The sequence below is a fragment of the Oncorhynchus masou genome, chromosome 9 (genome assembly GCF_036934945.1).
Source record: "Oncorhynchus masou masou isolate Uvic2021 chromosome 9, UVic_Omas_1.1, whole genome shotgun sequence".
Taxonomy (NCBI): Eukaryota; Metazoa; Chordata; class Actinopteri; order Salmoniformes; family Salmonidae; genus Oncorhynchus; species Oncorhynchus masou.
Genome location: NC_088220.1, coordinates 19,795,893 through 19,812,960, shown reverse-complemented (window position 1 = coordinate 19,812,960; position 17,068 = coordinate 19,795,893). Strand labels below are relative to the sequence as shown.

General features: G+C 45.6%; 1 protein-coding gene across 1 annotated transcript in view; it reads left to right on the top strand.

Moving 5' to 3' along the window:
- Positions 1–2,858: 2,858 nt before the first annotated feature.
- The window catches only part of fgfrl1a (fibroblast growth factor receptor like 1a), a 74,267-nt gene continuing 60,057 nt past the window's right edge, over positions 2,859–17,068 (top strand). The window contains exon 1 of the mRNA XM_064973442.1: positions 2,859–3,126. Within this exon, the coding sequence (XP_064829514.1) occupies positions 2,913–3,126 (214 nt within the window). The 5' untranslated portion in view covers positions 2,859–2,912. The remainder of the gene's footprint in view (positions 3,127–17,068) is intronic.

Here is a 17,068-nt window from a genome sequence, read left to right as displayed (position 1 = left end):
TGTTGGTACTCGCGTTCTCCTGTGAAATCAGTGATGTGTCACTATCTTGGTAAGACTGCCCCTCTAAACATCTTCCCCATTGGGTACAGATGTCTATTCCACGTTGGTTTAATGTCATTTCATTCAAATGTGGAAACAACGTTGATTCACCCAGCGGGTCCACACTGCTCTCTGGAATTATTCACCATGATTCCCATCTCTGTAAAATGATTGGCTAAAACAGATTAGAGGACAAATGGACATGATAGAAAGATGTGACTGTCACGCCCTGACCTTAGAGAGCCTTTTTATTCTCTATTTGGTTAGGTCAGGGTGTGACTTGGGTGGGAAAATCTATGTTTCTATTTCTTTGTTGGCCTTGTATGGTTCCCAATCAGAGGCAGCTGTTTATCATTGTCTTTGATTGGGGATCATACTTAGGCAGCCCTTTTTCCCACCTTCAGTTGTGGGATCTTGATTTTGTACAGTTACTGTGTCGCCTGCAGAACGTGACGTTCTTTTATCTTTTTTTTTCGATGTTCATCCAAATTAAAGAGAGATGTACGCTTACCACGCTGCACCTTGGTCTCATTCCAACAACGGACATAACAGTGACAGTTAAAGCTGAACAGCCATTGTTTGAGTGAGAACGGCAAAACTTTTCAACTAAGCCTAAAATGCTTCTCTAACGACCCACCAAATCAAATTTATGCCAACCTCTGAACTGCTGTGTATATACGTTTCTCATCACAGGCTCCATCGAGTTACATTTCATGCAAGTCATATTAATCACATCTGGAATTAGCTTTACGCTAACGGGCATGAGCATGACAGCATGGTGGAGGGAAGGATTTCTGTCTGGTGTTACTCAGGTGGGCACCTTCGTTTTAACCCTGTAATAATGACTAACCAAGGAGCACATTATAGTGACACACACACACACACACATACACACACACAAACAGTAGTAAGACCAGCACACAAACAACCAATCTGTCCAGCCACAGCCCGGTGGCTGAAGAGTAATGAGGGAGATGTGGCCAGCTGACAAGGGACTGTGGTTACCATTTCCCACAGACATAAAAAGTGAAACTATCACACTGCCTGCAGACTACACTGCCTCCAGACTGCTTCCAGGGAGTGTGCCATGTACTGTAGTGTGTGGGCTGGAGAAGCTAGCACTAAAGCCTCGCTCAACACATCACTGCACACCACTATGCATGGGTGGCAGTACGTGCTGCTCACAGGGGACTGACGTGCTGCTCACAGGGGACTGATCTGTGCTGCCCAGGGACTGAACCCGGTGGAAATGTGTGTGATTTATTCAGGGACTGTTCTAGACGTGCTGCTCACAGGGGACTGATCTAGCAGGGGACTGATCTAGCCGTGCTGCTCACAGGGGACTGATCTAGACGTGCTGCTCACAGGGGACTGATCTAGACGTGCTGCTCACAGGGGACTGATCTAGACGTGCTGCTCACAGGGGACTGATCTAGACGTGCTGCTCAGGGGACTGATCTAGACGTGCTGCTCACAGGGGACTGATCTAGACGTGCTGCTCACAGGGGACTCACAGGGACTGATCTGACGTGCTGCTCACAGGGGACTGATCTAGACGTGCTGCTCACAGGGGATCTAGACGTGCTGCTCACAGGGGACTGATCTAGACGTGCTGCTCACAGGGGACTGACGTGCTGCTCACAGGGGACTGATCGGGGACTGATCTAGACGTGCTGCTAGACGTGCTGCTCACAGGGGGACTGACGTGCTCTCACAGGGGAGACGCTGCTCTAGCGTGCTGGGGGACTGATCACAGGGGACTGATCTAGACGTGCTGCTCACAGGGGGGGACTGATCTAGACGTGCTGCTCACAGGGGACTGATCTAGAGGGGACTGATCTAGACGTGCGTGCTGCTCACAGGGGACTGATCTAGACGTGCTCTCACAGGGGACTGATCTAGACGTGCTGCTGCTGATCTGAGACGTGCTGCTCACAGGGGACTGACTAGACGTGCTGCTCACGGGGGACTGATCTAGCCGTGCTGCTCACAGGGGACTATTCTAGACTGCTGGTCTCCACATCCAACATGTATTTAAGAGGAGAGGATGGAGATGGAACAGAAGACCACAGATCCTTTCTGTGTTTTATTTCTCTGTCTGCCTTTCTCCCGCTCTCCTACGCATTTTATTCTCTCTCCCTCGTTAAATCACCCCCTCAAATTCTTTTATTTCATCTTAATATCTGCTCACAGACATTGTTTTTCTAATCCTCAGATCAGAGCACACCAGCTTCTGTTTAATGTTGATGTAAGGTTGATCTCAGTTCAGATTATAGTCAGTACCAGGCTCAGCATTGTTCTGTTCTGTATGGCAGAAGATTGATCTCAGTTCAGATTATAGTCAGTACCAGGCTCAGCATTGTTCTGTTCTGTATGGCAGAAGGTTGATCTCAGTTCAGATTATAGTCAGTACCAGGCTCAGCATTGTTCTGTTCTGTATGGCAGAAGGTTGATCTCAGTTCAGATTATAGTCAGTACCAGGCTTAGCATTGTTCTGTTCTGTATGGCAGAAGGTTGATCTCAGTTCAGATTATAGTCAGTACCAGGCTCAGCATTGTACTGTTCTGTATGGCAGAAGGTTGATCTCAGTTCAGATTATAGTCAGTACCAGGCTCAGCATTGTACTGTTCTGTATGGCAGAAGATTGATCTCAGTTCAGATTATAGTCAGTACCAGGCTTAGCATTGTTCTGTTCTGTATGGCAGCCCATATTTACCTGAAGTAGCAAACATTGTAGCTGCATATTACTGATTGATTCAGTTGTCTGTAATCTCCTGTAGGTCCCATTATAACACCGTCTCCCTCTCGTCCCAGGCCCTCCCCACGTGGCAGAGAAGATCGCCCACCGGCAGACGGTGCGGATAGGGCGCACCATGAAGCTGCAGTGCCCCGTGGAGGGAGACCCTCCACCACTCATCATGTGGGCAAAGGATGGCCGCAACATCCACAGTGGCTGGATGCGCTTTCGGGTGCTTCGTCAGGCACTGCGCATCAAAGAGGTGGAGGCCGAAGACTCAGGTACCTTCATCTGCAAGGCCACCAATGGCTTCGGCAGCGTCAACATCAACTACACCCTCATCGTCGTCGGTGAGTCTCCTCCCCCCTCCCATCCAATTTGCCGGGTCCCAGATCTGTTTATTGTCTTGGGGTGTGACAATGACCAAGACAGCACGAACAGACCTGAAACCAAGCTATCCACTACTACACAGTCAGTACAGTATCTCCTCCGCTACCTCGACGGGAGCCAAGTGGATCTAATATGTTTTATGATTTCACACGGCTGCTCTACCACTGGTTGGTTGGTTAGTGGTTCTCCTCTTATCATTCTTATCAGTAGAATGGCACCTTGTCCTCACAGACAGCAACATTCATTCATGTTGTTAGAGAATCACCACCACCACCCTGACGCCAGGCCAGAAACCAGTGAAATTGGACAATAAGACACAGAAATAATAACCCTACTACTCTCCTCCTCCTTGGTTCTCTGTGACCCCAACCACCCCCCAGCCCTGTCTATGAGTGGTGCCTGCCTGTGTTCAGGTGTGATGGTTATAATCCATGTCACGTCTGAGGCTGTCTGCCTAATGAATCAGGGCCTAATTTGGCAGGGTGTCCTGGGGAGAGATGGACGCTGGGATGGAGGGGGGTCATCCGTCCATGGGCTGGTCTTGTGATTGCCCTCCCTCCTTCCAAACCCCAAGTATTTAAGGACTTGAACCCTCATGCCACGGATGAGTGTGTGTGTGTTTGTGTGAGTGAGAGAGAGAGAGAGCTTTTCCTATTCAGATTGTTTTGGTTGAACGTGTGTGCTTGCATATGAGGGAGTTTGACTGTGTGTGACTTTGTGTGTTCGAGGCCAGTGTGGAGCGTGCTCGTTCCCAATGCCAGGGTTTTATCTTGAGAGGTTGTTTTCTTTAGCTGGTCATTATTCATAGTCTGACTAGTGTCCTAACAACTCAGGGAAATGTTGGAATGAACATGCTCAGACAGATGTCTGTAGACACTTAACTGATATTGTAAAAAAGCCAAACTGGCAACAATTATTGCTGTCTTTGGGAACACAAACAAGTTCTCCATCAGTCTAAACAGAGCCAGTGTTTAAACAGCAGGAACTGGGCTTCAGCGTATGTGGCCCCTGGCTGCGTGGCCAGAATGGCTGCCATTGGGACAAAGGAAGGAGGGTAATTAACTCCACTGGTGGTAAATCAGACTCAAAAAGAAGGGAAGCCATTACCACGGACCCACCCTCAGCCTCATATTGGTTACATCCCAAATGGCACCCTATTCCCTATATAGTGCAAAAGTAGTGCACTATATATGGAATTAGGGTGCCTTTTGGGCTATGTTCACTACCACAGTACTAACGGACCCTCACATTGGCTCTGTTCACTACCACAGTACTAACGGACCCTCACATTGGCTCTGTTCACTACCACAGTACTAACGGACCCTCACACTGAATCTGTTCAGTACTAACGGACCCTCACATTGGCTCTGTTCACTATAAATCAACCACAGTGCTAACCACAGGAGGCTGGTGGCACCTTAATTGGGGACAACAGACTTGTGGTAATGACTGGAGCGGAATCAGTGGAATGGTACCAAAAATCTACTGTCCCGAACAGAATTTCTACTGGCACGGACATGGTATAGTTTCTAAATGCATTGGGGTCATGCAGGGCCTATAGGTTGGCATGCTTTATCTCTATATGCAGCTATTAATGAGGCTATATGTATAATAAATCAATCAAATATTTTTGCATATCCCAGCTCCCCTTAATCAACCTTTGGAGAGTGGGGTCACGGCCAGGGTCTACCATTATTAGGGTTAAGTGCCTTGGAGATTTTTCACCTTATCGGATTGTGGATTCGAACAAGTAACCGTTTGGTTACTGGCCCAATGCGCTAACCGCTAGGCTACCTGTAGCCTCTATTGTTTATAATGTTGTATTAAAAACCTGTTTAATAGAATTTAGCAATGCAAGTCCTTACTCTATTCTTAAGAATTGCATTGTATTAATTGCATTCATTATAGTTTCTAAAGTATGTCACTTTGAGAATAGTTTTTGTCATCTCAAAATAGGATGCTGCACCTTTAAGAGAACTGTGATTCCAAAAGCAGTATCAAGCTGGCTACAGTAGGCTAGCCAAGACAGATGCTATAGTGTATTTTTGTAGATTTTTTTGTAGACTATCAACAGTAGCCAGTATATTGATAGTATGTTCACTATTGAAAGTTTACTTTTGTAAATCATTTTCCCTAAAATAAATAACACAGCGAGTAGATTGATGGACGCTTCCTTTTGCTCAGGATAGCTTGCTTGTGCTGTGTGAACGTGTCAACTTCTGGATTGGTCGAGAAGTTGTGACTTGTGGGAGCGTAATGGTGCTTGAATAAATGACTAATCAGATCACTCAAATACAAATGTCACGACTGAAGAGAGAGAGAGAAAGAGAAAATCAAATTAGTTTTTATTTGTCACATGCGCCAAATACAACTGGTGTTACTTTACCGTGAAATGATTGCTTACAACCCCTTCCCAACGATGCAGAGTAAAACATGTTTTATTGTAACACAAGAGGGAAGAGAGAGTGAGAGAGAGAGTCTGAATGAAGAATAGGTCTGCCGTAGTTATTTGAAGCGTGGAGGCCGGGCCACAATGATGGCTGTCTGAGCCCCAGTGTTGGCTGGCTGGGCCTGTGAGGTGTGGAAAGAGGCAGCTGCCCAGATGACCTCAGCAGCAGCTGCTCCCCCTCCCCCTGCCTGTGCCAGGGTGCTCTGGGTGCCAGCCTGTGTTTGAAGCGCCGACACGGGCCTGGTGATGCTGTTTAGTCAGGTTTCTTAAACTTGTTTTTGTTTTATTTGTTGGCTTGCCTCCTCTCGCCTCCTAAACCAAGCCCGGGCGGCATGTTGTTTACGTGGCACGAATAAGAAGCGTTCAAAGGGAGCCGCCAATTTGACTTCCATGTATTTTGCATTCAGGGAACGTACACGTTAACTAGGGCAGGGTCACATAATTGTGCAGATGCAGAATTAGACTTCAGTGCCTCCTGCCGTGTTGGCTTTGAAGGAGACCGTCATGAATCGTGGATTTGACCCCAGAAGACGGTAGGTCATGTAATAGGAGCATTAAGCTATGAGATCCCCACTGAGGTCCACTTAGTATGGAAACAGGCAAGTGTATTTTCATTCGCCCAACCAGTCTGCTTGGTGAACTCTGAATCAAACATGGGAACATAGATGAATCCATGCTTCACTTGTTTGGTCCCAAAAATGATTTGGCGTGGTTGGAAAGGGAAGGTCTAACCCACACCGGGACTGACACCTTTTTAAAATCTAACCCACACCAGAAATAAAGTCTAACCCACACCAGGACTAAAGTCGAACCCACACCGGGACTAAAGTCGAACCCACACCGGGACAAAAGTCGAACCCACACCGGGACTAAAGTCTAACCCACACCGGGACTAAAGTCTAACCCACACCGGGACTAAAGTCTAACCCACACCGGGACTAAAGTCTAACCCACACCGGGACTAAAAGAGCCTTGATGTTTAACTCACTGAAGTATTGACACCTTTTCCCCATTAAGGCTTGTCTCTGGCTGCCTTGCCAACTGCTGCTTCATGGACCACATTTAATTTGTATAAATATTTTCACAGTTTTCGTTTTCCACTTTATTGTATTTGATCGCACAAAAGATTTACTGTTCGATCCGGTTACAGAAGCCAGTCAAGAGAGTTACATGACGACACCTGTTCACAATTTTAGGGAAATTAAAAGATTCCTTTTGCATTTTTTTCTCATTGCATATCTGTTACTACGTTGAAGATATCAGTGCACTGGCCAATGGGATCACGGGGAGCCAAAGCCTCACTGATTGTATGCAGGCGTCAGCCACTGGGACCCAGCAAGGCTCAGATGTGAAGCAAGGCTGATTATAGACTTTTATGACTATAGGGCTCAAGCATCTTTAGCTTGCTATTATGACCCAGTATTCATTCAAATTTTGTATCAAATGTGATAAATTGCATTTGTGTGAAGTGTATGTATTGTGCATGAATGCTGTATGGAGTATTGTGCATGACTGCTGTATGGAGTATTGTGCATGACTGCTGTATGGAGTATTGTGCATGACTGCTGTATGGAGTATTGTGCATGACTGCTGTATGGAGTATTGTGCATGACTGCTGTATGGAGTATTGTGCATGATTGCTGTGTGGAGTATTGTGCATGACTGCTGTAAGGAGTATTGTGCATGATTGCTGTGTGGAGTATTGTGCATGACTGCTGTATGGAGTATTGTGCATGACTGCTGTATGGAGTATTGTGCATGATTGCTGTGTGGAGTATTGTGCATGACTGCTGTAAGGAGTATTGTGCATGATTGCTGTGTGGAGTATTGTGCATGACTGCTGTATGGAGTATTGTGCATGACTGCTGTATGGAGTATTGTGCATGACTGCTGTATGGAGTATTGTGCATGACTGCTGTATGGAGTATTGTGCATGACTGCTGTATGAAGTATTGTGCATGATTGCTGTGTGGAGTATTGTGCATGACTGCTGTATTGAGTATTGTGCATGACTGCTGTGTGGAGTATTGTGCATGACTGCTGTGTGGAGTATTGTGCATGATTGCTGTGTGGAGTATTGTGCATGACTGCTGTGTGGAGTATTGTGCATGACTGCTGTGTGGAGTATTGTGCATGACTGCTGTATGGGTTTATTATACAGAGTGAGCTGGTTGATGGACCACAGGAGCAGTCAGTCGCAGCAGACTGAGTTGGCTTCAAGTCAGATTTGATTTGTCACATGTGGCAAATACAACAGGTGTAGATGTTACAGTGAAATGCTTCCTTTCAGGGTGCCCAAAATGGCGCCGGAGGAGATGGCCGCCGTTTTACGGTCTCCTAACCAATTGTGCTATTTGTTATTAGCTATTTGCTATTTGTTACTATGTGGGTTTTTTCACGATATTTGTAAATGATTTTGTACGTATTGTTTCTGCAACCGTATCTTACGGCATAAAAGAGCTTCTAGATATCAGGACAGCGATCACTCACCTCTGATTAGACAAAAAAAAATCAACAACAACAGCAAGCAGGACTCACCCAGAGAGTTCTCAGCCATACTTTTCGTGGCTGTTTATTTACCACCACAGACAGATGCCGGCACTTAGACCGCACTCAGCCAGCTGTATAAGGAAATAACCAAACAGGAAACCACTCACTCAGAGGCGGTGCTACTAGTGGCCGGAGACTTTAATGCAGGGAAACTTAAATCAGTTCTACCAATCTAAAAAATCTAGATCACCTGTACTCCACACACAGAGACGCGTACAAAGCCATCCTTCGCCCTCCATTTGGTAAATCCGACCACAACTCTATCCTCCTGATTCCTGCTGACAAGCAAAAATTAAAGCAGGAAGCTCCAGTGACTCAGTCAATAAAAAAGTGGTCAGATGAAGCAGATGCTAAGCTACAGGTGTTTTGCTATCACAGACTGGAACAGGTTCCGGGATTCTTCCGATGGCATTGAGGAATACACCACATCAGTCACTGGCTTTATCCATAAGTGCATCGAGGACGTCGTCCCCACAGTGATCGTACGTACATACCCCAACCAGAAGCCATGGATTACAGGCAACATCAGCACTGAGCTAAAGGGTAGAGCTGCCGCTTTCAAGATGCGGGACTCTAACCCGGAAGCTTACAAGAAATCCCGCTATGCCCTGCAACGAACCATCAAACAGGCAAAGCGTCAATACAGGGCTAAGACTGAATGATACTACTCCGGCTCTGACGCTCGTCGGATGTGGCAGGGCTTGCAAACTACACTGCTCAAAAAAATAAAGGGAACACTAAAATAACACATCCTAGATTCGAATGAATGAAATATTCTTATTAAATACTTTTTTCTTTACATAGTTGAATGTGCTGACAACAAAATCACACAAAAATTATCAATGGAAATCAAATGTATCAACCCATGGAGGTCTGGATTTGGAGTCACACTCAAAATTAAAGTGGAAAACCACACTACAGGCTGATCCAACTTTGATGTAATGTCCTTAAAACAAGTCAAAATGAGGCTCAGTAGTGTGTGTGGCCTCCACGTGCCTGTATGACCTCCCTACAACGACCTCCCTACAATGACCTCCCTCCCGGCATGCTCCTGATGAGGTGGCGGATGGTCTCCTGAGGGATCTCCTCCCAACACATCTGCCACACTGATCCTCAACACTGGAGCTCCCAGGGGTGCGTGCTCAGTCCCCTCCTGTACTCCGTGTTCACCCACGACTGCATGGCCAGGCAGTCCAACACCATCATTAGGTTGCTGACTTGACAGCATATAGGGAGGAAGTCAGAGACCTTTCCGGGTGGTGCCAGAATAACAACCTATCCCTCAACGTAACCAAGACTAAGGAAAAGGAGCATCGAACACATCCCCATTCTCATCGACGGGGCTGTAGTGGAGCAGGTTGAGAGCTTCAAATTCCTTGGTGTCCACATCACCAACATACTAGAATGGTCCAAACATGAGGTCGACTGATTATGATTTTTCAACGCCGATACTGATACCGATTAATGGAGGACCAAAAAAAAAGCCAATACCGATTAATCAGATGATTTTTATTTATTTATTTGTAATAATGACAATTACAACAATACTGAATGAACACCAATTTTAACTTAATATAATACATCAATAAAATCAATTTAGCCTCAACTAAATAATGAAATGTGCAATTTGGTTTAAATAATGCAAAGAGAAGAAAGTAAAAGTCCAATATGTGGCATGGAAGAAAGCTAACGTTAAAGTTCTTTGCTCAGAACATGAGAACATATGAAAGCTGGTGGTTCCTTTTAACATGAGTCTTCAAAATTCCCAGGTAATACGTTTTAGGTTGTAGTTATTATAGGAATTATAGGACTATTTCTCTCTATACCATTTGTCTTTCATTAACCTTTGACTGTTGGATGTTCTTATAGGCACTTTAGGATTGCCAGTGTAACAGTATAGCTTCCGTCCCTCTCCTCGCTCCTACCTGGGCTCAAACCAGGAACACAACGACAACAGCCACTCTCAAAGCAGCGTTACCTATGCAGAGCAAGGGGAATAACTACTCCAAGTCTCAGAGCGAGTGACGTTTGAAACGCTATTAGCGCGCACCCCACTAACTAGCTAGCCATTTCACATCGGTTACACCAGCCTAATCTTGGGAGTTGATAGGCTTGAAGTCATAAACAGCTGCTGGCAAACGCACTAAAGTGCTGTTTGAATGAATGCTTATGAGCCTGCTGGTGCCTACCACCGCTCAGTCAGACTGCTCTATCAAATCAGAGACTTAGTTATAACATAATAACAAACAGAAATACGAGCCTTTAGGTCATTAATATGGCCGAATCCGGAAACTATCATCTCGAAAACAAGACGTTTACTCTTTCAGTGAAATACGGAACCGTTCCGTATTTTATCTAACGGATGGCATCCATAAGTCTAAATATTTCTGTTACATTGCACAACCTTCAATGTTATGTCATAATTACGTAAAATTCTGGCAAATTAGGCGGCCCAAACTGTTGCATATACACTGACTCTGCATGCAATGAACGCAAGAGAAGTGACACAATTTCACCTGGTTAATATTGCCTGCTAACCGGGATTTCTTTTAGCTAAATATGCAGGTTTAAAAATATATTCTTCTGTGTATTGATTTTAAGAAAGACATTGATGTTTATGGTTAGGTACACGTTGGAGCAACGATGCGCACCGATTATATGCAACGCAGGACACGCTAGATAAACTAGTAATATCATCAACCATGTGTAGTTAACTAGTGATTATGATTGATTGATTGATTGATTGTTTTTTATAAGATAAGTTTAATGCTAGCTAGCAACTTACCTTGGCTTACTGCATTCTCATAACAGGCAGTCTCCTCGTGGAGTGCAATGTAATCAGGTGGTTAGAGCGTTGGACTAGTTAACTGTAAGGTTGCAAGATTGAATCCCCCGAGCTGACAAGGTAAAAATCTGTCGTTCAGAACAAGGCAGTTAACCCACTGTTCCTAGGCCATCATTGAAAATAAGAATGTGTTCTTAACTGACTTGCCTAGTTAAATAAAGATTAAATAAAGGTGTAAAAAATATTTTTTAAATCGTCCAAATCGGTGTCCAAAAATACAGATTTCCGATTGTTATGGAAACTTGAAATCAGCCAGTCCGATTAATCTGTCGACCTCTAGTCCAAACACACCAAGACAGTCGTGAAGAGGGCACGACAAAGCCTATTCCCCCTCAGGAAACTAAAAAGATTTGGCATGGGTCTTGAGATCCTCAAAAGGTTCTACAGCTGCAACATTGAGAGCATCCTGACCGGTTGCATCACTGCCTGGTACAGCAATTGCTCAGCCTCCGACTGCAAGGCACTTCAGAGGGTAGTGCGTACAGCCCAGTACATCACTGGGGCTAAGATGCCTGCCATCCAGGACCTCTACACCAAGCGGTGTCAGAGGAAGGCCCTAAAAAGACCCCAGCCACCCCAGTCATAGACTGTTCTCTCTACTACCGCATGGCAAGCGGTACTGGAGTGCCAAGTCTAGGACAAAAAGGCTTTTCAACAGTTTTTACCCCCAAGCCATAAGACTCCCGGACTATTTGCATTGTGGGCCCCCCCAACCCCTCTTTTACGCTGCTGCTACTCTCTGTTTATCTTTTATGCATAGTCACTTTAACCATACATTCATGTACATACTACCTCAATTGGGCCGACCAACCAGTGCTCCCGCACATTGGCTAACCGGGCTATCTGCACTGTCACCCACCACCCAGCACCCTCCAACCCCTCTTTTACATTACTGCTACTCTCTGTTCATCATATATGCACAGTCACTTTAACCTTACCCACATGTTCATACCATCTGCCTGACGAACCGGTGTCTGTATATAGTCTTGCTACTGTTATTTTCAAATGTCTTTTTACTGTTGTTTTATTTCATTACACACACACACACACACACACACACACACACACACACACACACACACACACACACACACACACACACACACACACACACACACACACACACACACTTTTTTCTTTCGCACTATTGGTTAGAGCCTGTAAGTAAGCATTTCACTGTAAGGTCTCTACACCTGTTGTATTCGGCGCACGTGACAAATAAACTTTGATTTGATTTCAAGACCTTAACCAACAATGCCGTTTTAAGAAAAATAAGAGTTAAGAAAATATTTACAAAATAAAGTAAAGTGAAAAAAATAAAAAGACTACAAATAAAAGAACAATAACGAGGCTATATACAGTGGGTTCCAGTACTGAGCTAATGTGCGGGGGTACAGGTTAATCAAGGTAATTGAGGTAATATGTACATGTACAGTGAGGGAAAAAAGTATTTGATCCCCTGCTGATTTTGTACGTTTGCCCACTGACAAAGAAATGATCAGTCTATAATTTTAATGGTAGGTTTATTTGAACAGTGAGAGACAGAATAACAACAAAAAAATCCAGAAAAACGCATGTCAAAAATGTTATAAATTGGAATGGCTTGGCGGTAGAAGCTGTTAAGAAGCCTTTTGGACCTAGACTTGGCGCTCTGGTACCGCTTGCCGTGCGATAGCAGAGAGAACAGTCTATGACTAGGGTGGTTGGAGTCTTTGGCAATTTTGCGGTCCTTCCTCTGTATAGAGGTCCTTGATGGCAGGAAGCTTGGCCCCAGTGATGTGCTGGGTCGTACGCACTACCCTCTATAGCACCTTGCGGTTGGAGGCCGAGCAGTTGCCATACCAGTCAGTGATGCAACCAGTCAGGATGCTCTCGACGGTGCAGGTGTATAACATTTTGAGGATCTTGGAACCCATGCCAAATCTTTTCAGTATCGTGCGGGGGGAAATACGTTGTCGTGCCCTCTTCACGACTGTCTTGTTGTGTTTGGACCATGATAGTTTGTTGGTGATGTGGACACCAAGGAACTTGAAACTCTTGACCCGCTCCCTGTCGATGTGAATGGGACTGTGTTCGGCCCTTCTCTTCCTGTAGCCCACAATCATCTCCTTTGTCTTGCTCATTTTGAGAGAGAGGTTGTTGTCCTGACACCACACTGCCTGGTCTCTGACCTCCACTCTCTCATCATTGTCGGTGATCAGCTGTACCACCGTTTTATTCTCAGCAAACTTAATGATGGTGTTGGAGTCGTGCTTGGCCACGCAGTCGTGAGTGAACAGGGAGTACAGGAGGGGACTAAGCACACACACAGGTCCCCTGTGTTGAGGATCAGCGGGGGCCCCTCAGGATGGTTGTCCTTTTGGAAGATTCTCCCATCTCTACAGGGGAACTCTGGAGCTCTGTAAGAGTGACCATCAGGTTCTTGGTCACCTCCCCTGGCCAGGCGGCCAGCTCTGTGAAGAGTCTTGGTGACTGCAGACATGTTTTGGTTCCCTTCCCCAGATCTGTGCCTCAACATGATCCTGTCTCGTAGCTCTACGGACAATTCCTTCGACCTCATGGCTTGGTTTTTGCTCTGACATGCACTGTCAACTGTGGATCCTTATATTGACAGGTGTGTACCTTTCCAAATCATGTCCATTCAATTGAATTTACCACAGGTGGACTCCAATCAAGTTGTAGAAACATCTCAAGGATGATCAATAGAAACCGGATGCACCTGAGCTCAATTTCGAGTCTCATAGCAAAGGGTCTGAATACTTATGTAAAGAAGGTATTTCTGTTTTTTTTTTGCAAACATTTCTAAAAACCTGTTTTCACGTTGTCATTATGGGGTATTGTGTGTTGATTGATGAGAAACAAATAACTAATCCATTTTAGAATAAGTCTGTAACACAACAAAATGTGGAAAAAGTCGAGGGGTCTGAATACTTTACAAATGCACTGTGTGATGCTAATTTCTGACCGTTGCATCTGGCTCAGTCTTTCAACCATTGTGGGACCACGGTTGGTCCGTCTTGAAATGAGTGGGAGGTTGTACATACTGTAATCTCCACACCCCAGCAGCATTATTTCAGCGTTATCCTGGTGTTGATGACTGACCGGTGATGAGAGGAGTCTGTTGGAACCCTTCGTCCATCCAGCTGGTAGTCGTTGATATTGAATGTGTATGTAGACGGGTTGGTTGTTTAGCAACAAAATCGATGTGTGCGCCACTATAGTGCAAAACAGACTGAGTTGGCTTCGATTGTTGACAATGTGTAAACTATATTTAGTCTCAAATGTTTATTGACAACATAAATACATTTTCCCAATGAATACATTGTTACAGTTGTTTGTTAGCTAGCAAGCAAATTGTTTCCCATATTAGCATTGACATGAAATCAGTCAAAACACCTCAAAACAAGACATGATATCAGGAAAAAGATTAAACTAGCTGAAACGAGTCCACTACGATTCCCCACATTGCAATGTCTTGTCATTGTTGGTAGCTACAGTATCTGCCCATCCAGAATCACAACTCAAGACTTCTGCCCCATTCAAGCGTGTGCATCGTTTCCGTGACGTTGTCAGCTAACCCATCTATTATGAAATATAACCCAACTTTGTTTTTTTTTAATACATGATGTATCTGTGTAATCAAGATAAATCACTTTAAACAAGAACAAACAAAAAAGAAAAAGGACGCAAGGATCTAGGAAAAGGAGGCGCCAAGCGTTACCGCGAAAACACAAGTAAAGGCATCGCTGTTCATCGGTCACTGGCAGGCCGTGTCCTCCCTCCCTTCCCCCTCCCACCCGCTGCATCCCCTTCACTTACTCATATGTGAATGAATTTACTACACTGCAGGCTGCCATGATGACAGATTTACTTTTCCTCTTGCCACACGAGCATCCCAGTTTGTTTACTAATGCCTGCTGCCTCTGGCATCCAAATGTTTTGTCTGGGGGTTTGATCAGTTTTGAGGATTGGGCTCACGTAATAGGAGCACATGTTGATCTGGACTTCTATCACCAAGCTCAGAGTTTCAAATCAAATCAAATTTTATTTGTCACATACACATGGTTAGCAAATGTTAATGCGAGTGTAGCGAAATGCTTGTTTTCTAGCAGGCCTGGCGAAAGGGGGGCCTGAGAGAAAGTTCCTCAACACTAGAAAAGGGGATTCTGGGTGAGAGAGTTTGAGAACCACTGATGTAGAGGAACAAAGTGAGATGGAGAATGGCTTCATGATGGGACCCACAGCTTGTACTGTACTCACAAATCTACTTCTCATATTTATAAAGTTGTATACTGCACCATCGTGAATGACACTACCGGATTTATTAATGTGATGACAACACAAGCGTGACTAGAAAGGAGTGTTGGATAGAGATGTGTGTGTGTGTAGGGAGCTGGTTGGAAGTGACACAATGTGATTTATGGTGATTTTTGCAGCTTACTCTGGCGCTAGAAGCTCAGACTGAGCCAACATCTGGGACTGATCCTCGACCAGGAGGAATAGACAGGCAGATAGACTGATCCTGGACCAGGAGGGATAGACAAGCAGATAGACTGATCCTGGACCAGGAGGGAAAGACAAGCAGATAGACTGATCCTGGACCAGGAGGGATAGACAGGCAGATAGACTGATCCTGGACCAGGAGGGAAAGACAAGCAGATAGACTGATCCTGGACCAGGAGGGATAGACAGGCAGATAGACTGATCCTGGACCAGGAGGAATAGACAAGCAGATAGACTGATCCTGGACCAGGAGGGATAGACAGGCAGATAGACTGATCCTGGACCAGGAGGGATAGACAGGCAGATAGACTGATCCTGGACCAGGAGGAATAGACAAGCAGATAGACTGATCCTGGACCAGGAGGGAAAGACAAGCAGATAGACTGATCCTGGACCAGGAGGGATAGACAGGCAGATAGACTGATCCTGGACCAGGAGGGAAGACAAGCAGATAGACAGGACCAGGAGGATAGACAGATAGACTGATCCTGGACCAGGAGGGATAGACAGGCAGATAGACTGATCCTGGACCAGGAGGGATAGACAGGCAGATAGACTGATCCTGGACCAGGAAGGATAGACAGGCAGATAGACTGATCCTGGACCAGGAGGGATAGACAGGCAGATAGACTGATCCTGGACCAGGAGGGATAGACAGGCAGATAGACTGATCCTGGACCAGGAGGGAAAGACAAGCAGATAGACTGATCCTGGACCAGGAGGGATAGACAGGCAGATAGACTGATCCTGGACCAGGAGGAATAGACAGGCAGATAGACTGATCCTGGACCAGGAGGGAAAGACAGGCAGATAGACTGATCCTGGACCAGGAGACAGGCAGGATGATCCTGGACCAGACAAGCAGATAGACTGATCCTGGACCAGGAGGGATAGACAGGCAGATAGACTGATCCTGGACCAGGAGGGATAGACAGGCAGATAGACTGATCCTGGACCAGGAGGGAAAGACAAGCAGATAGACTGATCCTGGACCAGGAGGGAAAGACAAGCAGATAGACTGATCCTGGACCAGGAGGGAAAGACAAGCAGATAGACTGATCCTGGACCAGGAGGGAAAGACAGGCAGATAGACTGATCCTGGACCAGGAGGGAAAGACAAGCAGATAGACTGATCCTGGACCAGGAGGGATAGACAGGCAGATAGACTGATCCTGGACCAGGAGGGATAGACAGGCAGATAGACTGATCCTGGACCAGGAGGGATAGACAGGCAGATAGACTGATCCTGGACCAGGAGGGATAGACAGGCAGATAGACTGATCCTGGACCAGGAGGGATAGACAGGCAGATAGACTGATCCTGGACCAGGAGGGACCAGACTGATCCTGGACCAGGAGGGAAAGACAAGCAGATAGACTGATCCTGGACCAGGAGGGATAGACAGGCAGACTGTATCTATTTCTCTATGCACTTGGTTCTCTTACCATTAGCCCAGGGTATCATTGTACTCTAAAGGTTATGGGAAAAAATGTGTATCTGTACCAACTCATTTACAGTGCGGTTCAGTAGCCTGACAGTACTGTTTATGAGGGTT